The sequence below is a fragment of the Hyla sarda genome, chromosome 11, assembly GCF_029499605.1.
Source record: "Hyla sarda isolate aHylSar1 chromosome 11, aHylSar1.hap1, whole genome shotgun sequence".
NCBI classification, from domain to species: Eukaryota; Metazoa; Chordata; class Amphibia; order Anura; family Hylidae; genus Hyla; species Hyla sarda.
This window is the reverse complement of record NC_079199.1, coordinates 22,453,317-22,480,512: the sequence shown is the minus strand read 5'-3', so window position 1 is coordinate 22,480,512 and position 27,196 is coordinate 22,453,317. Positions and strand designations below refer to the sequence as shown.

Here is a 27,196-nt window from a genome sequence, read left to right as displayed (position 1 = left end):
TATACATCTTTATCCTGGCCCCACGTGCCTGGATAACATTTTTTTTTAACACAATGTGAAAAAACGCAGATCAGCTCACCACTTCAGTATGAATACACATCAAGTCCATGGCATGTATGAGGGATAGAAGCTCGAAGAACGATGGTCCGTATCCCATGTGGACGTAAACCATAGAGAATAAAGTGCAGGTCCTGCTCCCAAAAGAAGTGGATAAAAACTTTTAAGTTTCATAAATGTCAATATTAAAAACAGACCGCAACATATCACTGTAAAAAGTGAAGAACTCTGACGCGTTTCGGGCTGAAATATTAGCCCTTAATCATGGTCATGATTAAAGGGGTACTTCGGTGTAAAATCCAGATCAACGTAATCGTCCACATAGGACCGGAGCGGGGATGCGGCAGATGGAACCGGAGGAGTTTCAGACGCTGGCCACGGACCGTATCACGCCACTTGGCGCTTCGTCAGGCCGCACTCGCCCGCGAGTGCGGCCTGACGAAGCGCCAAGCGGCGTGATACGGTCCGTGGCCAGCGTCTGAAACTCCCCCGGTTCTATCGTGATACGGTCCGTGGCCAGCGTCTGAAACTCCCCCGGTTCTATCTACCACCTCCCCACTCCCCACTACATTGATCTGGATTTTCCCGTTTACCGGGTGAGTGCTCCGTTACATCTGTTTTCTTGTATCAATTTGGACTGTATATCCTTACTGGAGCACCACCTGTTACATTCAGAGTTTTAGCGGCACCTCCTGCATAGCCTCGGTGCGTCAGATCCATACATTGCATGCATGTCTACAGTGACGGCTTCTTTCTTTTTTTTTTTCTTGGTTATCGTTATATATGAGTCTGCACAACATCCGGCGCGGACCGATAAATCGTACGGACAAGTTTGTCTTCTTTATCTTTATTCGGTTTACTGCTTCTTTAATAAAGTTACATTATTTTGACTTTACTGTATATAACATTTATGCTGTATATGTACATATTTTCACAGTGATGTCTGGAACACAGACATTTGTATTTGTAATAAACTGACTTAACCATATTTTTGTATTTGTTTCTTTTATTTGTTAGTATGTCCCCAAACAAATACTATGTCACTTAAAGGGGTACTCCGGTGAAAAACTATTATTTTTTTTTTTTAATCAACTGGTACCAGAAAGTTAAACAGATTTGTAAATTACTTCTATTAAAAAATCTTAATCCTTCCTGTACTTATTAGCTGCTGAATACTACAGCGGAAATTATTTTCTTTTTGGAACACAGAGCTGTCTGCTGACATCATGAGCACAGTGCTCTCTGCTGACATCTCTGTCCATTTTGGGAACTGTCCAGAACAGCATGTTTGCTATGGGGGATTTTCTTTTACTCTGGACAGTTCCTAAAATGGACAGAGATGTTAGCAGAGAGCACTGTGCTCATGATGTCAGCAGAGAGCACTGTGCTCATGATGTCAGCAGACAGCTCTGTGTTTCAAACGGAAAATAATTTCCACTGTAGTATTCAGCAGCCAATAAGTACAGGAAGGATTAAGATTTTTTAATAGAAGTAATTTACAAATCTGTTTAACTTTCTAGCACCAGTTTATTAAAAAAAAAAAAAAGTTTTTCACCGGAGTACCCCTTTAATGAAAGAAACTCTCTCAGTAAAGGTGTGTTGCTGAGAAACCCATGCAGAAACTGCCACCAAAAATTTGATCAGCAACAACAAATATCCAAAAAATGGACATGACTTTATTAATGATCCTTTATAAGACAAATATTGACAATATAAGGAGAGCACGCTGCACATAACTGGATAAAATGGCAGGAAGATACAGACTAAAACATTGGTATACAATATGGTATAATACGGTACAATGCATACACCACATCAATAAGAGCAGTCAAGGGACAGATATATAAACAACCTCAATAAGAAAGCTCAAGATAATGGATATACAGAAGGAAAAGTTGAAAAAGGATTACCAATGCCCAACGTAGGTTTTGCGTCAATGTGCTTCGTCAGGGGGCGTGACGCCCCCTGACGAAGCCCATTGGCGGGAAACCTACGTTGGGATAAGTGCAGGTAGTGCATGGCTCTGCATTGGTAATCCTTTTTCAACTTTTCCTTCTGTATATCCATTATCTTGAGCTTTCTTATTGAGGTTGTTCAATAAGAGCAGTCAGGGGACAGAGATCTAAGCAACCTCAATAAGAAAGCTCAAGATAATGGATATACAGAAGGAAAAGTTGGAAAAAGGATTACCAATACAGAGCCATGCACTACCAGCACTTACCCCAACGTACATTTCGCGCCAATGCGCTTCATCAGGGGGCATCACGCCCCCTGACAAAGCGCATGAACGCGAAACCTACGTTGGGCATTGGTAATACTTTTTCAACTTTTCCTTCTGTATATCCATTATCTTGAGCTTTCTTATTGAGGTTGTTTATATCTCTGTCCCCTGACTGCTCTTATTGATGTGGTGTATGCATTATACCGTATTATACCATATTGTATAACCAATGTTTTAGTCTGTATTAGAGATGAGCGAACTTACAGTAAATTTGATTCATCACAAACTTCTCGGCTCGGCAGTTGATGACTTTTCCTGCATAAATTAGTTCAGCTTCCCGGTGCTCCTGTGGGCTGGAAAAGGTGGATACAGTCCTAGGAGACTCTTTCCTAGGACTGTATCCACCTTTTCCAGCCCACCGGAGCACCTGAAAGCTGAACTAATTTACGCAGGATAAGTTATCAACTGCCGAGCTGAGCACTTTGTGACGAATCGACTTTACTGTAAGTTCGCTTATCTCTAGTCTGTATCTTCCTGCCATTTTATCCAGTTATGTGCAGCGTGCTCTCCTTATATTGTCAATATTTGTCTTATAAAGGATCATTAATAAAGTCATGTCCATTTCTGTATATTTGTTGTTGCTGATCAATTTTTTGGTGGTAGTACATTACATATACTACCTACCAGACTGGTTTGTACAGATATTAAACCCCAAAGAGAAAGACATACACGAATACCACAATGGGATAAAAAAAATGGGATTTACATACTGTAAATAGGATATAAAATCACTGTAAACGTTTACATAAATGGCACCAGCACACATGGTGGAGCGTATACACTGGCTAAGCCCCTAAACAATAGAAGTATACAAAGTAGGAGACAATAGAAAGTGCGGCTGGATGAAACCAATACTGTAGGGAACTGTACTACATATAGGTATTTTAATCACAAAAAGCCCAAACGGTGCATAAAGAGATAAGAAAGTCTAAAAAGGAAACTGACAACACTTGCAATCTAGGAGGCTTTTTGTAGGACTTTATTTGATTTTGGTTGGTTTTGCGGGTGTTGCTGATGCGTAATGTCACATGCTGGTGTAGACATATTGCAAAAAGCTTAGTAAGAGCTTAGTAAATGACGGCCATCGTATTCAATGGGATTCTGCTGCACACAACAGAATTTTTCCTCTGTAGAAGTTTTTGACACAGCAAATTGAACTCCGGTGCAGACACGTTCATTCTTCATGGGATCTGCTCGTATATGAATTGCTCTACGTGGAGATGGTTTATGTCCAAACGCGGATTATTGTGCCGCACAGAATGTCTGCCTGGAACGTTTCCGGGTGGGTATTTTGCCATCTAAATGAGTCCTAATAAAGCTCAATCGGGTGGGTCCTTCTAAGGGCAGGTTCACACTTTTGTCTGAGTGCGTCCAGCACCAACTGAATTAGACGGCACTAGGACCGCTCAGGCGTTGCCGTCCCTATAGACGGCAATGTCTGCGGAGTGGAGATCTGCCAAAACATTGAACGAGTGGTGGAATTTTTCGAGGGGATTTTCTGGTTGGAAAAGTCCTCTTCTTCGAAAATTCCGTAGTGTGCACTGTGCAGCAGAATCCCATTGCCATTGCCTCGGATTTCCTAACAGAATTTCAAAACTTAAGTCCGCTCTGAAATTCCGTAGTGTGAACCTGGCCTAAGTGTACTCCGCTTAAGGCTGGAGTGAAATGAAGCTGGAGTTTCATTCATAGACTTTCATTGAGGGGGCGGGGCATGATGTCACAGGGGACGCAAGCACGGAAGGCCGCACCCAGCGTTCGGAACTCAATGATACTGGAGAGCGGAGTAACCCTTTAAGCTGATCTTTTCCCCCTAATGCCAACATCCAGCTCTTGTTTTTGGATTTCAGTCGGACTCTCACCAAACAAAAAAAGGTCTGCATAGTCTAAAATGCCCGGGCCTATTGTTGGTCCCAGTCCAGTCCTGGGTATCTCTATAATTTTCCTGACTCACAGAATAAGGAAACGTCATTTTTACTGCAGAGTAAGGGTACGACCACACCGTAATAAAATGTGCAGAATGTCTGAAGAACACGGGCAGCAGATACTCCGGCAGACGCTAAGACAGCAATGCCTGAATGTACATTATATTGTTTGCTGGTAAGAATGAAACCCCCCAAATTTAGGAGAAAAGCCTCCCCCCCCCCCCCACACACACAAAATCCGATAAACAGTAAAATAAAGGGTGAAGATATAATGTAGTACGTAATCTTCAAAAAAAAATATATATATATGAGGTTGGAGCCGAAATTTTTTTGTTGCCAAATGTAACAAAACAAAAAAATGTTGTTTTGTGTTGTGTATAACATGTACATCATATAGATTGTATACAGTATATAGATAATGTACAGCAGGGTTTTCCAAACAGTCTGCCTCCAGATGTTGCAAAAATATAACTCCCAGCTTGCTAGAAGTTGTAGTTTTGCAACAGCTGGAGTCACACTGTATAGAAGAAACAGATTTACAGTATATAGGTGGTGTACAGTATATAGGTGATGTGCAGTATATAGGTAATGTGATGTACAGTATATAGGTGTGAACAGTATATAGGTGATCAGTCTATAGATGTTTACAAAATGTAGATGTGTACAGTATATAGGTGATGTGATGTACAGTATATAGGTGATGTATAGTATGTAGGTGATGTGATGTACAGTATATAGGTGATGTATAGTATGTAGGTGATGTGATGTACAGTATATAGGTGATGTATAGTATGTAGGTGATGTGATGTACAGTATATAGGTGATGTATAGTATGTAGGTGATGTGATGTACAGTATATAGGTGATGTATAGTATGTAGGTGATGTGATGTACAGTATATAGGTGATGTATAGTATGTAGGTGATGTGATGTACAGTATATAGGTGGTATACAGTATATAGGTAATGTGATGTACAGTATATAGGTGGTATACAGTATATAGGTAATGTGATGTACAGTATATAGGGGTGTACAGTATATAGGTAATGTGATGTACAGTATATAGGGGTGTACAGTATATAGGTAATGTGATGTACAGTATATAGGGGTGTACAGTATATAGGTAATGTGATGTACAGTATATAGGTGGTGTACAGTATATAGGTAATGTGATGTACAGTATATAGGGGTGTACAGTATATAGGTAATGTGATGTACAGTATATAGGTGGTGTATAGTATATAGGTGATGTGATGTACGGTATATAGGTGGTGTATAGTATGTAGGTGATGTGATGTACAGTATATAGGTGGTGTATAGTATGTAGGTGATGTGATGTACAGTATATAGGTGTGGTACAGTATATAGGTGTGGTACAGTATATAGGTGTGGTACAGTATATAGTGTACAGTATATATGATACACAGATATGTACAGTATATAGGTGGTGTATAGTATGTAGGTGATATGATGTACCGTATATAGGTGTGGTACAGTATATATTAGTGATGCACAGCACATAGTGTACAGTATATATGATATACAGTAGATATGTACAGTATATATTAGTGATGCACAGTATATAGTGTACAGTATATATGATATACAGCAGATATGTACAGTATATAGTGTACAGTATATATGATATACAGCAGATATGTACAGTATATAGTGTACAGTATATATGATATACAGCAGATATGTACAGTATATAGTGTACAGTATATATGATATACAGCAGATATGTACAGTATATAGTGTACAGTATATATGATATACAGCAGATATGTACAGTATATAGTGTACAGTATATATGATATACAGCAGATATGTACAGTATATAGTGTACAGTATATATGATATACAGCAGATATGTACAGTATATAGTGTACAGTATATATGATATACAGCAGATATGTACAGTATATAGTGTACAGTATATATGATATACAGCAGATATGTACAGTATATAGTGTACAGTATATATGATATACAGCAGATATGTACAGTATATAGTGTACAGTATATATGATATACAGCAGATATGTACAGTATATAGTGTACAGTATATATGATATACAGCAGATATGTACAGTATATAGGTGTGGTACAGTATATAGTGTACAGTATATATGATATACAGCAGATATGTACAGTATATAGTGTACAGTATATATGATACAGTAGATATGTACAGTATGTAGTGTATATTTCCTCCCTCTCTGTATAATGTGATCTCTGTACACACCCGGTTTATTGCCTGTGTGGCTGTGGTCGCTCCCATCTCCTCTACCTGCTCAGTGACCTTGGTAATCATTACCGGGCCCCGCCCCTCTCACCTGAGCCCCGCCCATCTCACCTGAACCCCGCCCCTCTCACCTGAGCCCCGCCCCCCGCTGTGCCGTACACTGGCTGCAGGCTGCCTGGCTGGGAGACGCGATGTTCCGGGCAGCGGTGAGGAGTCTCCCGGGCCGGGCACTGCCAGCCATGGCCGCCGCGGTATTATGGAAGAAAGACAAGGAGAGGGAGAGAGCTATTAAAGCGCCGAGCTGGCGGGTGAGTGACCGGGAGAGGGCGCTGTGCACACCGGGAGCTTCTACAGCTCTGCGGTTATAGAGTCATCACTGGCATCGTCCAGTACAGAGAGAATGATCCCTGGCATCGTCCAGTACAGAGAGAATTATCACTGGCATCGTCCAGTACAGAGAGAATGATCCCTGGCATCGTCCAGTACAGAGAGAATGATCCCTGGCATCGTCCAGTACAGAGAGAATAATCCCTGGCATCGTCCAGTACAGAGAGAATAATCACTGGCATCGTCCAGTACAGAGAGAATGATCCCTGGCATCGTCCAGTACAGAGAGATTGATCACTGGCATCGTCCAGTACAGAGAGAATGATCCCTGGCATCGTCCAGTACAGAGAGAATGATCCCTGGCATCGTCCAGTACAGAGAGAATGATCCCTGGCATCGTCTAGGTCTGATGCCAGGGTCAGTGCTAGTGTTGAGCGGCATAGGCCATATTCGAATTCGCGAATATTCGCGAATATATGGACGAATATTCGTCATATATTCGCAATAATCGCATATTCGTTATAACCCCGTTTTATTGTCGCATATGCGAATATTCGTATATGCGTAAATTAACATATACGAAAATTTGCATATTCAAAATTAACATATGCGAAACTTCGTGTATGCGAAAATGTGCATATGCTAATCTTCGCATATGCGAATTTCAGCACGTCAGTCTTACACAGTAGTATTACAGCCATTACAGCCTTCTTTACACCACACAAGCTGGAAGCAGAGGGATGATCACTGTGAAAAAAAAAAAAAAAAGAACGAATATACTATATTGGTAAATATTCGCAATTGCGAATATATAGTGCTATATTTGCGTATATTCGCAAATGTGCGAATATATAGTGCACTATAAGCGAATAAAATGTGCATTGCGAATATTAGCGATCAACACTAGTGGTTTCTCGCGAATATTTATAATGCGAATTTTATTCACGCGTATAGCACTATATATTCGTGAATTTGCGAATATTCGCCAATATAGCACTATATATTCGTAATTATGAATATTCTTTAATTCTTTTTTATTTTATTCTTCACAGTACACATAACAGTGATCATCCCATCCCTCTCTGCTTCCAGCTTGTGTGGTGTAAAGAAGGCTCTAATACTAATACTGAGACTGGTGTGCGAAAATATACATATGCTAATTTTCGTAGATGCGAAGTTTTGTTAATATTCGCGTACACGAATTTCTGAGTATGTTAATGTTCGCATATGTAAATTTTTTTATATGCTACTCCGCTTGTGTTAGTGTGCGTATATGCTAATTTTCGCATACAAGCAATTTCGTTTGCACTAATGTTCGCGTACGCGAATTTCCGTCTGCAAAATGTTCGCATATGTAAATGTTCACACATGCGAAAAAAACTGGCGCGCACTGTTATGAATATGCGCGAATATATGGGCGAATACTTGTCATATACTCGCAATATTTTTTTTCTTTTTTTCGCCTTATATTCGCATATGCGAACATCTTACATATCTGAACATTTGCACAAAAACGAGAATTCGCATATGCGAACATTAGCGCAAGCGAAATTTCGTGTATGCGAAAATTAGCATATACGCACACTAACACAAGTGGAGTAGCATATGCGAACATTAACATACTCAGAAATTCGTGTACGCGAATATTAACAAAACTTCGCATATACGAAAATTAGCATATGTATATTTTCGTATATGCGTAAATTCGCACACCAGTCTCAGTATTAGTATTAGAGCTTTCTGTGGGAGGGGGGCGTGACAGCCGCCACGCCCCCTCCCATAGACTTGCATTAAGGGGGTGGGGGTGTGACGTCTCACGGGGGCGGAGTTGTGATGTCACGATCTTCCGTCCCCGTGTTCGGGAGCCAGACGCTCCAGCGCTTCCGGAGCAGTAACAGGTGGGTGCTGCATGCTATATTGCGGGGGGTCCCCAGCGGCGGGACCCCAGCGATCAGACATCTTATTCCCTATCCTTTGGATAGGGGATAAGATGTCTAGGGGTGGAGTACCCCTTTAAAGGAGATGTCCGGTGTGGACTTTTCCTATTCCATCCTGCCCGGGCTGCAAAAAAAAGACAAAACAAACTTTCACTCACCTTCCTACGTTCCCCCAGATCAGTCGGCGGGGCTGTCTACTACCTACTTCCCTTAGCCCAGAACATCACACGGCGCTTCAGCCTATCACCGGCCGAGGTGGGACATTGCTGCGGCCGGTGATAGGCTAAAGCGCCATGTGACGTACCAGGCTAAGGGAAGTAGGTAGTAGACAGCCCGGCTGACCGATCAGCTGTTGCGGAGCTCCAGGGGAATGTAGGAAGGTAAGTGAAAGTTTGTTTTGTCTTTTTTTTGCAGCCCGGGCAGGATGGAATAGGAAAAGTCCGCACCGAACATCTCCTTTAACGCAACAGGACGTACATTTACGTCCTGTACATGACGCGCGTACATGAAAAAGCCCCTCCCCAACCCAAAGAAAAATGTAAATATCTCAAAAAGCAAAAAAAAATTATAAACATATTTGGGTATCGTCGTGTACGTATAATGTTAATGATCCCCTACGGTGAACGTTCTAAAACAGCGAACATTCACATCACATTCTCATAGACGGCAATGCAGTTCCGCGCTAAATTCGAGCAGAATTTTTTGTGGAAGCCGGAACTGGAATTTCCACCATGTGAACAGTGCAGCAAAATCCCATTGAAAACAATGGGACTCTGCTGCAGTGGAATGTCCGTTCAGAATTCGGCACAGATATTCCACTGTGTACAAATGGCCTTAAAGGGGTACTCCTAGACATTTTATCCCCTATCCAAAGGATAGGGGATATGATGTCTGATTGCAGGGGTCCCTCCACTAAGGACCCCGCAATCTCCCTGCTGCACCCGGCGTTTGTTTAGAGCGGCGGAGGCTCGTGACGTCACGTCCATGCCACGCTTGTGACATCACAGCCATGCCCCTTCCCATGGACTTGCATTGAGGGGGCGTGGCCTTGATGTCACAAGCCTCCGCCCCGCATTGACAGTCATCCAGCACAGAGCAAAGTTAACTCTGTGCACTGGATGTCTGGGGGTGCCGCAGTCGAGATTGTGGGGGTCCCCAGTGGCAGGACCCCCGCGATCAGACATCTTGTCCCCTATCCTTTGGATAGGGGATAAGATGTTTAGGGGCGGAGAACCCCTAAGGTTTCTTTGTATCCATAAGATACAGCCAGAGGAGCCTGGCAGCGACTCCCCCCCCCCCCCCCCCCCCCCCCGCCCCCCCCTACTCTCAATTAAAAAACATGTACAGTCGAGCGTGCGTGAGTATGTGGGAGGAATATGTGTCTGTCAAACAAGTATTCAGCCATTATTACACATTAGATATCAGCTGACCCCTCATTTGTATGGGGGTGCACAGTAGATTATGTAGCTCTCCTGACATGAGCGTGCATGTTTAATGGATGATGGCCGAGCTCTCGGTTATATCACGTTTGGCGATGGACACTGTTGTGGACAGCAGTAGATATCAGCCATCAAACATTCCTCTCACACTATGATGTGTATCTGCTTAAAAGGCTGCGGCCTGTGGTAGAGTCACATACAAGTAGGGGCAAGTCGAGTGTTCATCAGATATTTATTATTAATACCGCACTGACTGACCCGGTGCTTCACAACAAGGCTGTCCGGGCATGATGGTTGTAGTTTTACAACAGCTGGAGACACCCTGATTGGGAAACACTGGACTGACCAGAAGTGTATCCTCAGGTAAAGAAGGCTGACCCAGTCACCCACACCCAAAATGGAGGCAACACGTGTTGTATTTGTTGTTATGTTCACACACTGTACATTTTGTGGAATGTCCAGCCATAAAATATCCGTCTGGGTATTCCGTCCGTAGGAAGAGCGGATTCATCAGTCGGCACTAGGACCGCTCGGGAATGCGCCGCCTCCATAGACGGCAATGACTTACCAAGCGTATTCTGCAGAAAGAACTGAGGCCTGAATAGTAATTTCTACAGCAGATGTTTAGAATTTAACATTTTCTAGTTCCACCTGTATATATCATATAAATCATTATGTATATATATATATATATATATATATATATATATATATATATATACACTCTCGGCAGAAAAGAAGCAGCACAGCCAAAGCTCAGATGCTGGGTGCCCGCAGGTGGAGGACCCAGGTCAGGGTCTCAGGAGGTTAATAGAAGGAAGATCACATGCAGCACTTCATATGGTGAATAAAAATTAGATTGAAACTCTGGTATAGTTGGATAGTTGAGTGTGAGAGTTGCCCAATGTTTATTGATAACCTTCAATTGCACTTGATCGTTAAACTGTGACACAAAGGCAATCCGATTCAATGCCTAAGGGTACATTCAGATGAGCAGATTTTCTGCACGTATTTAGCTGCGGATCCGCCGCTGAAGGACCTCTATATGTTACCTTTACATGTGACTGCTCGGAGCGGCAATACGCTGCTATGAGCAGACGCACTGCGATGTGCGAGGCACAGTATACTCGCACATCGCGGCAGCTCTCGGCCAAGCTCATTGAACATGCGCGTCGGCTCACACATCGCTTCAGTGTGTCTGCACATAAGTGCGTATTGCTGCTCCGAGCAGACACATGTAAAGGCAACATACAGAGGTCCTTCAGCGGCGGATCTGCAGCATAAAATACGCTGTAAATCCGCTCGTTTGAACGTACCCTTATACTGGGGGCATTTCTTGCCACAGTTTGCGATCAATGTTGTCCGATCAAATTGGCAGGCAACCGAAACATTGTATCCGTTCACCTGATGGAATAAAGTTACTCATTTTTGTTCACCATATGGAGTGCCAGATGTGATCTTCCTTATATATATATATATATATATATATATATATGTGTGTGTGTATATATATATATATATAGATAGATAGATAGATAGATAGATAGATAGAGATACGGACTTGTGCCAAAATAAAGAAAATATGTTTTACCCCATCATTCTGCACTTAGTACCCTATAATGGGAATGTGAAAATGGAATTTTGGAATTTAAAAAAAAAAATGTATTCAGAAAGGGAAAATTAATATGTTGCATGGACATGAGTATTCAGACCCCTAGTTATGATACTTGCGTCTCCCGCTGTTGCGAAACTACAACTCCCAGGATGCCCGGACAGCCTTCAGTTGGAGGTGCCCTGGTTGGAAAACACTGATATAAGGTCTCTTGGTACTGTATACCCAGTGTTGTGGTGGTTTGTTGTACATTTATTCTACCAGTCAATCTTTATGTTTTTATATTTGCAGAAAGAGGTTCATCCATATTATAACCTGAGCGTGACCGTGGTAAGAGCGCAAAACATTCAAGGCACGGACATGTGTAAGTTGTAAGAAATAATTATTTTAGAAAGAAAAACTGTTAGGCCAAGTTTCCACTTGGGTTTTTTGGGGCATTTTGCCCCCCAAATAACACCAAAATATCCAAATGCGGCCAGATGTTAGCAGGGATTCAATGGCGAAACGCAAAACGCCAAACCCACTTTGCGTTTTTGGGTTTGGCGTTTTTTCCCCTGACCCCAGCGTTTTGCTGTGATCTGGCAGTTTTTCCAAATCGCAGCAATGCTGAGACTGGCGTTTTTAACCAAAAACGTCATAGTTTCAGCATCTTCGGAGAGAAGGAGTGTGATGCATATCATCCCTACTTCCCTCCGCAGCCGTACAGCATTTTCAAAATGTCCCTGCACAGATTGGGACTTTAGCTGTGCTCGCGGCTACAGACCCGGGAGAACAGCTGATGCTGAGCAGTAGATATATGTCGTATATCTACTGTCCAGCAAGAACTTACAGTGAGCCTGCAATGTGTATACAGTATATTGCTGGCTCACTTAACCCCTCACTGAGCTGAGCGCTATGCACCAGCCCAGCAAGGAAAGAGTTAACTGACCCTGCTGGACAGTGTAGGTTAACCCTTTGGGGGGTATACACTATATACAGCTATCTATAGATAGCTGTATATACTGTATACAGAACACTGGGTCCACTTACCTCCCTCGCTCCTTTCACCACCAGGACCGTGTAGCTCCACCCCTAGTGATAACATCATTAGGGGAGGAGCTACAGACAGGAGCCAGGCTGGTAGGGGTGTGAGGCTCTGTTCACATTGTACGTTTTGTATAATGTGAACAGACCCTTCTGCCAGTGTCTTCTCAGACAGGGAGACTCAAGCTGTTGCTAAACTACAACTCCCAGCATGCCCAGACAGCCTTTGGCAATAGTTTTGCAACAATTGGAGGCTCTCTGTTTGGAAGACATTGCACTATGGGCGCTCTCCCCATCGGAGAGCGCCAAAAATGTCCTAACCCATTTTTTGTGTTTCTTTTTTCTTCTCATTTCAGATTCCTGTATGCAGAGGATTACTGTGGATTCGGTGGACTACTGCGGATGAACTGGATTTTCTTCTTTTAATAAAATGGTTAACGAGGGCTGTGAGGGAGTGTTTTTTAAAATAAAATAATTTTTAGTAGTGGAAACTATCTTATTGACAGAATCCATTACTAAGCCGGGGCTTAGCATTAGCACCAAAAACAGCTAGCGTTAACCCCCAATTATTACCCCGGTACCACCGCCACAGGGGTACCAAGAAGAGCCGCTACCAACAGGCCCGGAGCGTCAAAAATGGCGCTCCTGGGCCTAGGTAGTAACAGGTTGGGTTATTTAGGCTGGGGAGGGCCAGTAACAATGGTCCACGCCCACCCTGGTAATGTCAGGCTGTTGCTGCTTGGTTGGTATCTGGCTGAGAATAAAAATATGGGGAACCCTATGCAAAATGTTTTTCATAAATAAAAAAATAAAATAAAAAACGCATAGGGTTCCCCATATTTTCATTCTCAGACAGATACCAACCAAGCAGCAACAGCCTGACATTACCAGGGTGGGCGTGGACCATTGTTACTGGCCCTCCCCAGCCTAAATAATTCCAGCTTGTTACCGCCTAGGCCCAGGAGCGTCATTTTTGACGCTCCGGGCCTCTTGGTACGGCTTTTCCCAGTACCCCTGTGGCGGTGGGTAGCGGGGTAATAATTGGGGGTTAGCGCTAGCTGTTTTTGGTGCTAATGCTAAGCCCCGTTTTAGTAATGGATTCCGTCAATAAGACTGGCTTCCACTACTAAGCCGGAAAATTCTATAAAAAAAATACGACGCATTGGAAAAATTATTTTATTTTAAAAAACACTCCCCCACAGCCCTCGTTAACCATTTTATTAAAAGAAGAAAATCCAGTTCATGCCCAGTAGTCCACCGAATCCGCAATAATCCTCTGCATACACGAATCTGAAAAAAGAAACACAAAAAATGGGTTAGGATATTTTTGGCGCTCTCCGCTGGGGAGAGCGCCCATAGTGCAATGTCTTCTCAAACAGAGAGTCTCCAATTGTTGCAAAACTACAACTCCCAGCATGCCCAGACAGACTTTGGCTGTCTGGGCATGCTGGGAGTTGTAGTTTAGCAACAGCTGGAGTTTTCCTGTCGGGAAGACACTGGCAGAAGGGTCTGTTTACATTATACAAAATGTACAATGTGAACAGAGCCTCACACCCTTACCAGCCTGGCTCCCGTCTGTAGCTCCGCCCCTAATGACATCATCACTAGGGGCGGAGCTACATGGACCCAACAGGGAGTGAGGGAGGTAAGTGGACCTTGTGTTCTGTATACAGTATATACAGCTATCTATAGATAGCTGTATATTCTGTATACCGCCCAAAGGGGCTATAGCAGCAGGGAGTCCTGTCAATCTGGTGAGAGGATTCCCGGCTCCTGTATAGTATACACGGGTACACTATGCCCCCCTGTATACTATACGGCCGGGGAGGTGAGTAGTGATGCTGTACATCACTCCTCATCTCCTTACACTCTGTGGATCGGACGCTCAGCATCAGACCCACATAGTGGTACCATGAAGGCAGTGAGAAAATTGTAAAAAATTTCCCTGGTTTGGTTTCCACACACGAGGGAAAACGCCAGAAAAACTGCCAAAACGCAGGAAAATGCTGTGGCAGTTTTTCTGGCGTTTTATAGGTGTAAAAAAAAAAAAAAAAAACAAGTGGAAACTTAGCCTTAAACAATACAATGTTGTAATAGGAGTACCATTCTATTTCCTTAAAGAGGTACTCCTGTGGAAAACAAATCTTCTCAAATCAACTGGCGCCAGAAAGTTATACAGATTTGTTAATTACTTTTATATAAAAATCTTAATCCTTCCAGTACTTATCAGCTGCTGTATGGTCCACAGGAAGTTGTGTAGCTCTGTCCGTGCCAGGAACGTTCCAGAGCAGGAGAGGTTTTCTATGGGGATTTGCTCCTACTCTGGACAGTTCCTGACACGGACAGAGGTGGCAGCAGAGAGCACTGTGGTCAGACTGGAAAGAACTACACAGCTTCCTTTGGTCCATACAGCAGCTGAGCACAAGGCATATACTGTACAAGAACATCTACATTATTCTCTATGCTGCACTATATAAGCAAAATAAATCCAATACATTTGCCGGAGTGCTTATTAAAGAGGCACTGTGATTATAAAAAACTTTTTTTATTTTGTAGTACTACTGATAAGATGACTTTTTTCAATATACATTTATTTAAAAAAAAAAATTCAGTTTTAATAAAAAATTTAAAATAGCGCCACTAGGGGTCATCTATAGTTATGCAGTCAGACTACTCTGTATTTTGCAGCATGCTGGATACCAGCCATAAAGTGTGTTGGTATCCAGTATAGGAGATCACCATTGCACCACTACAGCCTTCAGCTGTTTCTAAACTACAACTCCCATGATGGGAGTTGTAGTTTTGCAACAACTGGGGATACAATCTTTGTAAAACTCTGTTTTAGAGCTGTGTATTCTCCAGCTGTGTGCCTCCAGCTCTTGCAAAACTACAGACAAAGGATGTGTGGGCATGCTGGGAGTTGTAGTTGTGCAACAGCTAAAGGCAACACTACTCTAACACAGTGTTTTACAAACACTCCCGCTCTTGCAAAACTACAACTCCCAGCATGCTTGAACAGCCAAAGCTTTCTCTGACTCCTGAATGACAAAGAAGCTGATCAGACATTCAGGAGTCTGTGAAAGCTGAATGACACACATAGTGACAGCTGTGTTAATTAGCATCCAGCTTTACTAGCATCACGCTTAACAGATAGAAAAAGTAAGCATACAAACTACTGAGTAGACTGCCAGGCTGCTCCCAGACTCAGAGCAGATGAATCATCACAGTGAGGGAGAGAGATGGACACGCCCCCTCCGCAAGACAAGAAGACAAAGCAAGTGAGCAACATATAAATGCTATTTGTTAGGGATATATAGGTCCTAGACACATAAAAATTATATGTGCATGATCAGGATTAGGTACTGTGTAACATCATTTTTTTTTTTTTAGCACTATGATAGGTACGCTTTAAGTGTAGGATGTTCCATTCTCTTGTATCCTATATAACATTAGCCCTCTTCTTTGAGGAAAACCACCCCTGAAAAAACACCATAGTTTGCTATAATTTTGAGTAGTTGAAAGAGGTTTACTGTATACTGTATTCTGACAGAATGTTCATATGGCATTGTTTTCTTTGTGGACACTCTGATTATAGTTCCTGCTTCATAATTCTTCCATGCTGGATTCATTCCACTCATCTGGTCATAAGCTCCTCTTATCTTAGTTTCTTCTTTAACCTCCTCTTCCCCTCCCCTTACCATAGACTTCTATAGGCAGCAGCACAGAGTACCTCTCATGATCTTGCTAAATTTTATAATCCTCTCAGTTCACTTCCCCCATCATGATAAACCACCCCGGCCTTTATTTTAATTATTTTTTCGTTTTCTACCTTGATATTGATCTGTATTTACTGCTCAGTCTTAGTCAGATTCACAGACTGGGAAGGGGCGTTCCCCAGCAGGCGTGACACCATCTGAAGCCATACAGGGGAGAACTTCCTCCCTTACGCTACTACATATAGCCCAGAGCAGTTCAGTGTGAGATGAGCTATGATTGGATAATGCTGCACACCCTCCTCCCCCTCCCTTTAGCACACCAGACTGCATTTCCTGATTATGGACTTGTGCCATGCCAGCAGGAGTCAAGTAGGACAAGTAGGGAGACACCTAGTGGCAGCTTTTTCAAACACAAATAAAACATAGAAAACTTCAGGGTTTTTTTTAAACAATGTACGTGAGAAAGATTATTTTATTTACCATAAGGAGTGCAATAGCAAAAAAAATTAAATAAAAATAATAAAGTTTTGTTTTCTTTCTTTCCTTGCACAGGTATTTTGAGCAAAGAGATCTAGCGGATCTCAGCACTCCAGACTGCATTTCCTGATTTTGGACTTCTGCCAGGCCAGCAGGAGTCCAACGTCTGTGCAAGAGATTGGGGGAAATGTGCTCTGGACAAGTAGGGAGACACCTAGTGGCGGTTTTTTTAAACACAAAACTTTTTAAACAAAGTATATTAGAAAGATAATTTTTTTTTTATTTACCATAAGGAGTGCAATAGCAAAACATTTGTTTTAATGACTCAAACCAATAATCCATCTCCTCTCCAGAATTTTATCAATTAATTCAGGGTAAACCGTGCAAGGGAAGGGGAAAGAATCTGATAAGTAGAGTTTCCCCACTAAAATATAATGCAACAATTCTTACCTTTACTTTTACTTTTTCACTGTGAAATGTTATGTTATTGGAGGAACACTTTAAATTGGTCAACTGTTGGCAATAACTATGTTAATATTTATTATGAATTATTATAATTTTTTTTTTGTCCTTAGTGTCCAAGGCCGATTGCTACGTCCAGTTGAGACTTCCAACAGCTTCTCCGCTTCCTGACAGGACAAAAGTTGTCTATAACTCCACAGACCCTGAATGGAACGAAACTTTTCACTATCGAATTCACAGCGCAGTAAAGGTAAGGTCATAATTCCTCAAGTACCCTTTAGATCTGTAAAACCACCAAGGATCAAGTCTTATTAGGTTGTGTTCACACTTCATTTTTTTAATGTATTTTTGTATTTTCAGTCTTCAGGTGTACCTGTCGCTTTAAAAAAAAAAACTTTATACATGTACATGTCCTGGAGACATGTCAAAAATTTTGATCAGTCGGGGTCTGAGTGTTCAGACCCCGACCAATTGATAGAATGAGAGAGAAGAAAAACGTGGCTGACCGAGAGACAATCCTATAGACTTACATTGTACGTTTGTCTCACTTAGTGCATTCTTCTCCCAGCTAGTTCTAGCTATGGGTCACAGTCTGTCAAAATGTAAGGTCAAAAAAATCAGTACATGTGGGAACAAAGGGCCGTGTTTCTATTGAGTTTAGAATTCAACAGTGAACAAAGGATATATTTTGACCTTTTTTTTTTTTTACCATAAAACAGCACGTTTAGGGCCAAAAACTATATGTGAACATAGCCTAAAAGGGGTTTTCCAAGGTTAAAGGGGTATTCTGGCTTTATACATCCAAAGGATAGGGGATAAGATGTATGATCGCAGGGGTCCCGCCGCTGGGGACCTCTGCGATTTCGGTGCAGACCACGGCATTCTGTACGGGGCGCTGCCTCCGAGACGGGAACGTGACGTCATGCCATGCCATACCCTCTCCATTCATGTCTATGGGAGGGGGCGTGGCGTGACGTCACTAGGGGCTAAGACGTATAAAGCCGGTACACCCCTTTAAATTATATTTTTGTCTACCTGCCTTCTGGTGCAGTAAACACAAAAATGCAGCTATACTCACCTCCCCCCGCTTGCAGCATGACCCCATACACCTACATTAGCTGCAGTTCGACACAGTAATCTTTGGCCACATGACCCGTGTCACATTCACCCCTGATGACGTGACTGGTGTCACGAAACATGTAGGGGAGGCTGTGTCACTCAGTTTTAACATCAGCAATAGTTTCACTTAAAATCCCTGTCTCACTGCAGGCACAGGGTTACAATATACTCTCAAATGGGAGTTGGTGCACAATTATATTGGTGTACTATTGCTGAGTTTTTAACTTGTATTGGTTTTCCACTTGTTTTATACTATCAATATAATAAATAAGAAAAGTTAAGTTTTACAGGGAGGGTGCACAAATTTAGGGGTCTTGTACCCCCACCTGGTATGTTTCCAGGTGTGGGGTTTGGTGTTAGTCCAACCAAGACAATTGAACACTGTAAACAAAATGGAAGGGGTTGCATTATGTCACCAGCATATGTTTTGTCTTCTAGAACATTCTGGAGCTGACCCTCTATGACCGAGACCTGATGCTGGACGACAAGCTCTCCTCTGTTGTATTTGATGTAGGGAACATTAAGCCTGGGCAAACCGTTAGGCGAGTCTTTAAACTAAACCGAAAGGTAGGTATATTATTATCAATCAACACGTGTTAACCATTTAATTAAACATGTTTCAGGGTTCCAGTAGATGGTGCCGATTATCCTCAGTTACTGCATATGGTAACCCTGTACTTTGACACAGTTCGCAGTAAACTGAAAATTGCTTCGGATTTGTTAAAAGTATAAAGGAAAAGACTATATGCAACTACCGTGGCTTATCCACGCAGAGTATGGCCAGTGTAGTGTACAGAGCCCTGCTTGTCCTCAGTGTACAGAGCCCTGCTTGTCCTCGGCGTACAGAGCCCTGCTTGTCCTCAGCGTACAGAGCCCTGCTTGTCCTCGGCGTACAGAGCCCTGCTTGTCCTCGGCGTACAGAGCCCTGCTTGTCCTCGGCGTACAGAGCCCTGCTTGTCCTCGGCGTACAGAGCCATGCTTGTCCTCGGCGTACAGAGCCATGCTTGTCCTCGGCGTACAGAGCCCTGCTTGTCCTCGGCGTACAGAGCCCTGCTTGGCCTCGGCGTACAGAGCCCTGCTTGGCCTCGGCGTACAGAGCCCTGCTTGGCCTCGGCGTACAGAGCCCTGCTTGTCCTCGGCGTACAGAGCCCTGCTTGTCCTCGGCGCACAGAGCCCTGCTTGTCCTCGGCGCACAGAGCCCTGCTTGTCCTCGGCGCACAGAGCCCTGCTTGTCCTCGGCGCACAGAGCCCTGCTTGTCCTCGGCGCACAGAGCCCTGCTTGTCCTCGGCGCACAGAGCCCTGCTTGTCCTCGGCGCACAGAGCCCTGCTTGTCCTCGGCGCACAGAGCCCTGCTTGTCCTCGGCGCACAGAGCCCTGCTTGTCCTCGGCGCACAGAGCCCTGCTTGTCCTCGGCGCACAGAGCCCTGCTTGTCCTCGGCGCACAGAGCCCTGCTTGTCCTCGGCGCACAGAGCCCTGCTTGTCCTCGGCGCACAGAGCCCTGCTTGTCCTCGGCGCACAGAGCCCTGCTTGTCCTCGGCGCACAGAGCCCTGCTTGTCCTGCCCTCAGTTCCTTTATTTTCCTGTATTTTGTCTCTCCACAGAGACACAGCTGCAAGTTTTTTTCACCCAAAAATATTCACATTTTTAACCAATGTATATTGCAAATATACAGATAATGTTATTTTCTCCATTACATAAAGTTTTTGCAATTGACAGGTACACTTTTAGATGAGAGGAGAGTGTTGCTTTGCAGAGGGCGCCATGTTGATTTTGCTTTACCACACCCCATGTGGAGACTATTTTGTTTTATATAAATATTATTTATATTATAATATAAACATTTATTTTGACACGTGATAGTTTTTAGAAATGTTGCTGATATGAGCATTTACATTTTCTTAGGACAAGGAGGCCTTAGAAGTTGAATTTCAGATTGAAGAAAGGTATGACATTTGTACGGATATGTACACCCAATATGAAGGCCGTACTACAGTATTTACTATATAAATCCATTGTTTTCCAACAGCCAGGATCCTCCCAGTGAAATAATCACCAATGGTGTCTTAGTGGTGAGTATGTTTATTACCTCAGTTGTTTTCAATAACTTTATTTACCTGAATATGTGCCGACTTATGGATTCAAAGGGGCATTCCGGCCAAAGACATCTTGTCCCCTATCCAAAGGATAGCGGATAAGATATCTGATTGCGGACGCCCATCACGCCCCTCCCATAGACATGAATTAAGGGGGCGTGTTGTGACGTCACGCGTCTCCAGTCTCGGAAACAGAAGTTTCCGAGACTGGAGCAGCAGCCCCCCATAAAATGTGGGTGCTGCAGGGAGATCGCAGGGGCTCCCAGTGGCCTTTGAATAGTAGGGGATAAGATGTCTTTTGCCAGATTACCCCTTCAAGCCAACTCTACTTTCAAGCTGTTTTCCTCTATGTTAAAGTGCAAGTCCAATGCTATGAGCCCATGCGATCTTCAGTTCCAGTAGGGAGGCGCCAAGGTAACCGTCCCAGACTTAGCAAAGTTCATTGCATGAGTCCTGATCTTCAGAAAAGTGCTCGTGCATGGAACTTGAGCAAAAGCCAGTCCAAAGTTTTGAGCCTTCGCGATCTCCAGTGTGGGTAGACACAGGTACTTTACCACCCAGTGAGGCCTACATCTCCCCACGCTGGAAATCACGCACATTCCAAACTTTGACTTGCTCTTGAAATATGGTTTTAGCTTAAGGGTACAACTACACGTACAGGATCCTGCGCAGATTTGATGCACAGGATTTGTAATTACCAATTAGAAGCTGCGCTCAGTCATTTAGTTTACATTGAAATCTGCAGCAGAAAATCCTGCGCATCTAATCTGTGCAAGATACTGTACGTGTGAACACTCTTAAATACAAACCCCCTATGAAAAGATTGTGGATCTGGTGGAATAAGTTATGCTTTTAAGACCAAACAGAACTTCCCTTGTGCAGTTTAGTGTATTGTTTAATTTGGATATGCATTGTATATGCTTAAGAATTAGTTTTTTTGGGTGCTCTTGCGTGTTCAGGTTTTCATCCAAATTTGTTCAAGGTTTATTGAAACCGATTTCTGAAGCTAAAACCAGAAAAGGTTAAAAAAAATGAATAGTATCTGAAGTAGTATCTGACCACTTTACTTACTACCTATTATGATTCACATCTTATCTGGTTTTGGCTTCAAAAATTGCAACATAAAACCTGAACAGTAAACCCAGATACTTATTAATCATCAGGCATTCACGCATTGTTTACTTGTATTAAAACACATACTTATCTGTGACAGGCAACTCATCCAACTAGTTCAGCTGGTATTTTCGGTAAGGCGGGTGGTAGTCATCATATTTTGTGTGATGTGACATGGGCAGAAGATGCAGATGTATGGCCAATTACAAACTACAGATAAGGCTGGGTTTACATTTGTGTTTACATGTAATTTATATGTTTTTTACTCTTGAACATGATAAATACCTATACTGAAAAATAGCCAGCACAAATACCTAATACACACGGGTGCACGCTGCTGTGGCAAATACAAAGTATCCAAATAGAAGGTTGCAGCAGCACACTTGGTCAAAAAATGGAGGCTCTTAGCGCACTTTTTGATAAAAACGTGTCCCCCATCCATCACACGGTGGTGGTCTCACTTTGGATGGGACCCTTACACGCTCATTCCACTCACCTCTGCTGGGCATATAGCCTCTGACTGGGTGACATAAAGGATCCACTATCAAATAAAAAAATTCTCCAGTGAACAGGGAGGGGTGCACGGCCATGGAAGGTTACCACTCCCCCTCACTTACATTGCGGAAAAAAAAACACTGAAAAATAGCCAGCACAGCTATCTAAAAGTGCGCTAAGAGCCTACATTTTTTGACCAAGAGTGCTGCTGCAACTTTCTTCTTTTTTGTATACTTTTTTAAAAAAAAATTTCTTTATGATAAACTTAAATTATTATGTACAAATTCAGTAAGCTAGAATAAGGCAACTTCCTTAAAGGGGTACTCCACTGCACACATATTATCCCCTATCCAAAAGATAGGGGATAAGGTGTTAGATCACGGGGGACCCCTACGATCTCCGGGTCGGCAGCTGCGGCGTCCAGAACATGGAAGCTTTTCCTCTCACTACTCCTGTTGAAAAACAATGTCGCCCGACGGACCCCATAATAGTAATTGGGTTCTGTCGGGACCTGTTGTCCCCCGTCAAAAAGAACGTCCATTAAGGCACACAAAAAACAAAGTGCCTGACAGATGGTATATCTTAAAAAAATATTTTAAATAATGTATATTATAAATGTATATCATCTACATTATATAAATGTAGATATCTCTTGATTTCATATCTGTAGGAGGGCTTGTTTTTTGCAGCACAAGTTGTATTTTCTAATGCCCCCATTTTATGGTACATACAATGACTTTTTTGGGGTTTCCCACTGTGGGGGATCAGCTGCGAGTTTCGCTACCGACCATTCACTTAAATATGTCTGCAGTCAATCAGCAAATCTACCACCATCACTGATTTTCTGCAGACATATTGAAGTGAGTGGTTGTGAAACTTTCAGCGGGAAACCCGTTGCGGCGAAGTGTCAGCGGCCGCAGATGGGACCACCTGATACCGGAGCCCTGCGGGGAGCGAGGGAGACGTGCTTTATTAACAAGTCTGGGCACATAGCTTAAAGTGTACCTTCTATATCACAGAAAAAAGGATAATGCTTCTATATGTTACTCACTAGGTCATGCAGATGCTTTACAAGTCTTTATGTGTCTAGCTTCTGTATTTGGCTCACAAATCTCTCTGTTCTGCTGCTCACTCATTCTGACATCCACTGCTCAGGAAGGGGCATGTCCGAGGCAAGCACTGAGCCCGCCCTCACTCACCATGCATTCACTTCCTTCCTGAGTCTGCTGTGTTGGGTATCTTCATCCAATCACTGCAGGCTGCTCTGTAACCCCCACCTCTCTGTTTTCAGACAGGAGTCTAATAGACAGGACAGGGGTGAGCACAGAGGAGTTGTCACGATGCCGGCTGGCAGGTAGTGGATCCTCTGTGCCAGAGAGGGATGGCGAGGACCGCGCTAGTGGACCGGTTCTAAGTCACTACAGGTTTTCACCAGAGCCCGCCGCAAAGCGGGATGGTCTTGCTGCGGCGGTAGTGACCAGGTCGTATCCACTAGCAACGGCTCACCTCTCTGGCTGCTGAAGATGCTGAAGATAGGCGCGGTACAATGGAGTAGGCAGAAGCAAGGTCGGACGTAGCAGAAGGTCGGGGGCAGGCGGCAAGGATCGTAGTCAGGGGCAACGGCAGGAGGTCAGGAACACGGACTAGGAACTGACAAGGAATGCTTTCACTAGGCACAAGTGCAACAAGATCCGGCAAGGGAGTGCAAGGGAAGTGAGGTAATATAGGGAAGTGCACAGGTGATTACCAATTAAGCTAATTGGGAAGATTGGGCCAGGCACCATCATTGGTGCACTGGCCCTTTAAATCGCAGAGACCCGGCGCGCGCGCGCCCTAGGGAGCGGGGCCGCGCGCGCCGGGACAGGACCGAGGGAGAGCGAGTCAGGTACGGGGACCGGGGTGCGCATCGCGAGCGGGCGCTACCCGCATCGCGAATCGCACCCCGGCTGAAGGCGGGACCGCAGCGCACCCGGTCAGTGGATCTGACCGGGGCGCTGCAACAACGAAGATGAGGCGAGCGCTCCGGGGAGGAACGGGGACCCGGAGCGCTCGACGTAACAGTACCCCCCCCCTTGGGTCTCCCCCTCTTCTTGGGGCCAAAGAACCTGAGAAAAAAAAAAAACTCGATTTTTCCATGAAGAGGTCCGATGCAAATTAGGAGGGGTTCTGTGTGGAAACGTACGAGACAGTCCAATCTTTTATTGTAAAAACAATAGATGTAGAGGGGTCTGGCGAGACTGGTCACAGGAACGTAGAACCTGTTGATGAGAGAGGCCAAAAAAAATTTTCCTGCAGATCCGGAATCCAAGAAGAGCATAGTAGAGAAGGAGAAAGTAGAGGCAGATATCCGCACAGGCACAGTAAGGCGTGGAGAAGCAGAGTTGACATCAAGAACTGTGTCACCTTCGTGCGGAGTCAGCGTGCGTCTTTCCAGGCGGGGAGGACGGATAGGACAATCCTTCAGGAAGTGTTCGGTACCGGCATGGTACAGGCAAAGATTCTCCATGCGGCTTCGTGTCCTCTCTTGAGGTGTCAAGCAAGACCGGTCAACATGCATAGCCTCCGCGGCGGGAAGCACAGGAACAGATTGCAGAGGACCAGAGGAGAGAGGAGCCGGAGAGAAAAAACGCTTCGTGCGAACAAAGTCCATATCCAGGCGGAGCTCCAGACGCCATCCGGAAGAACGCATGTCAATGCGAGTGGCTAGATGAATGAGTTCATGTAGGTCAGCAGGAGTCTCTCGTGCGGCCAGAACATCTTTAATGTTGCTGGATAGGCCTTTTTTAAAGGTCGCGCAGAGAGTCTCACTATTCCAGGACAACTCGTAAGCAAGAGCACGGAACTGAATGGCGTACTCGCCAACGGAAGAAACACCCTGGGCCAGGTTCAGCAGGGCAATCTCGGCTGAAGAAGCTCGGGCAGGTTCCTCAAAGACACTTCGAATTTCCGAGAAGAAGGAGTGTACAGAGGCAGTGACGGGGTCATTGCGGTCCCAGAGCGGTGCGGCCCATGACAGGGCTTTTCCAGACAGAAGGCAGAACACGAAAGCCACCTTAGACCTTTCAGTAGGAAACTGGTCCGACATCATCTCCAAGTGCTGGGAACATTGCGAAAGAAAGCCATGGCAATACTTAGAGTCCCCATTAAATTTGTCCGGCAAGGACAGGCGGAGGCTAGGAGTGGCCACTCGCTGCGGAAGGGGTGCAGGAGCTGGCGGAGGAGATGATTGCTGAAGAAGTTGCGAATGTTGGCGCACTTCCGACAGCTGGTGGGTTAGAAGGGCGACCTGTCGGGCGATATCAGAGGCAACTGGCAGGGGATGTTGGTGCAAAATGGTGGACACTTCCGACAGCTGGTGGGTTAGATGGGCGATCTGTCGGGCGATATCAGAGACAACTGGCAGGGGAACCTCAGCGGGATCCATGGCCGGATCTACTGTCACGATGCCGGCTGGCAGGTAGTGGATCCTCTGTGCCAGAGAGGGATGGCGAGGACCGCGCTAGTGGACCGGTTCTAAGTCACTACAGGTTTTCACCAGAGCCCGCCGCAAAGCGGGATGGTCTTGCTGCGGCGGTAGTGACCAGGTCGTATCCACTAGCAACGGCTCACCTCTCTGGCTGCTGAAGATGCTGAAGATAGGCGCGGTACAATGGAGTAGGCAGAAGCAAGGTCGGACGTAGCAGAAGGTCGGGGGCAGGCGGCAAGGATCGTAGTCAGGGGCAACGGCAGGAGGTCAGGAACACGGACTAGGAACTGACAAGGAATGCTTTCACTAGGCACAAGTGCAACAAGATCCGGCAAGGGAGTGCAAGGGAAGTGAGGTAATATAGGGAAGTGCACAGGTGATTACCAATTAAGCTAATTGGGAAGATTGGGCCAGGCACCATCATTGGTGCACTGGCCCTTTAAATCGCAGAGACCCGGCGCGCGCGCGCCCTAGGGAGCGGGGCCGCGCGCGCCGGGACAGGACCGAGGGAGAGCGAGTCAGGTACGGGGACCGGGGTGCGCATCGCGAGCGGGCGCTACCCGCATCGCGAATCGCACCCCGGCTGAAGGCGGGACCGCAGCGCACCCGGTCAGTGGATCTGACCGGGGCGCTGCAACAACGAAGATGAGGCGAGCGCTCCGGGGAGGAACGGGGACCCGGAGCGCTCGACGTAACAGGAGTGCTAGTCTCCACCTCACTTCCTGGACTTTATCCTAGCCTGTACTTCAGCTGAGACAAAGATGATGCTGCAGACAGACAGGATTATGTTCTGGATCGAATGGGGACCCCTAGTGGTCTTCTTTTATAGGATACTTAAAAACAGTCTGTCCATCACAGAAAAAAAACCATCAACTTGGATGAATACAAGAGGTCCCACAAAAAAAAGGGGGGGACCAATGTTCACCTGTGGGTGGAATAACCCAACATTTGTTGGGTTATTTCACCCACAGGTGAACATTGCCCCCCCCCCCCCTTTTTTTTGTGGGACCTCTTGTATTTATCCAAGTTAATGTTTTTTTCTTTGATGGACAGACTGTTTTTAAGTAACCAATAAATGTTATGTTTTATTGTATCAGTGATGTATGATTTTGGAGGACACTAGTTTATGTTTATTTGGTTTAAGCTGTGATTTTCTGATTTTTATTCTTTTATAAGCCATAATTTCTATAAAAAAATTAGATACAACATTAAATGTTTGCGTTTTTACCAGATAACCCCTTTAAAATGTTACTTCTGTAATGGCGCTGAGTGAAATCATTTGTGATTTGTGGTGTTTTCTTCTCTTTGTGGTGTTTTCTTCTCTTTGTGGTGTTTTCTTCTCAGGCTCATCCTTGTGTATGTGTGGAAGGAAGAATTAAGTATGATGAAAATAAGGAGAACGGTAAGA

General features: G+C 44.4%; 1 protein-coding gene across 1 annotated transcript in view; it reads left to right on the top strand.

Annotated features, from left to right (window-relative positions):
• Positions 1-6,650: 6,650 nt before the first annotated feature.
• LOC130295676 (cytosolic phospholipase A2 zeta-like) overlaps positions 6,651-27,196 on the top strand; it is a 47,767-nt gene continuing 27,221 nt past the window's right edge. The window contains exons 1-7 of the mRNA XM_056546673.1: positions 6,651-6,815; positions 12,114-12,186; positions 17,614-17,750; positions 19,058-19,186; positions 20,524-20,564; positions 20,648-20,690; positions 27,133-27,190. Of these exons, the coding sequence (XP_056402648.1) occupies positions 6,699-6,815; positions 12,114-12,186; positions 17,614-17,750; positions 19,058-19,186; positions 20,524-20,564; positions 20,648-20,690; positions 27,133-27,190 (598 nt within the window). The 5' untranslated portion in view covers positions 6,651-6,698. The remainder of the gene's footprint in view (positions 6,816-12,113; positions 12,187-17,613; positions 17,751-19,057; positions 19,187-20,523; positions 20,565-20,647; positions 20,691-27,132; positions 27,191-27,196) is intronic.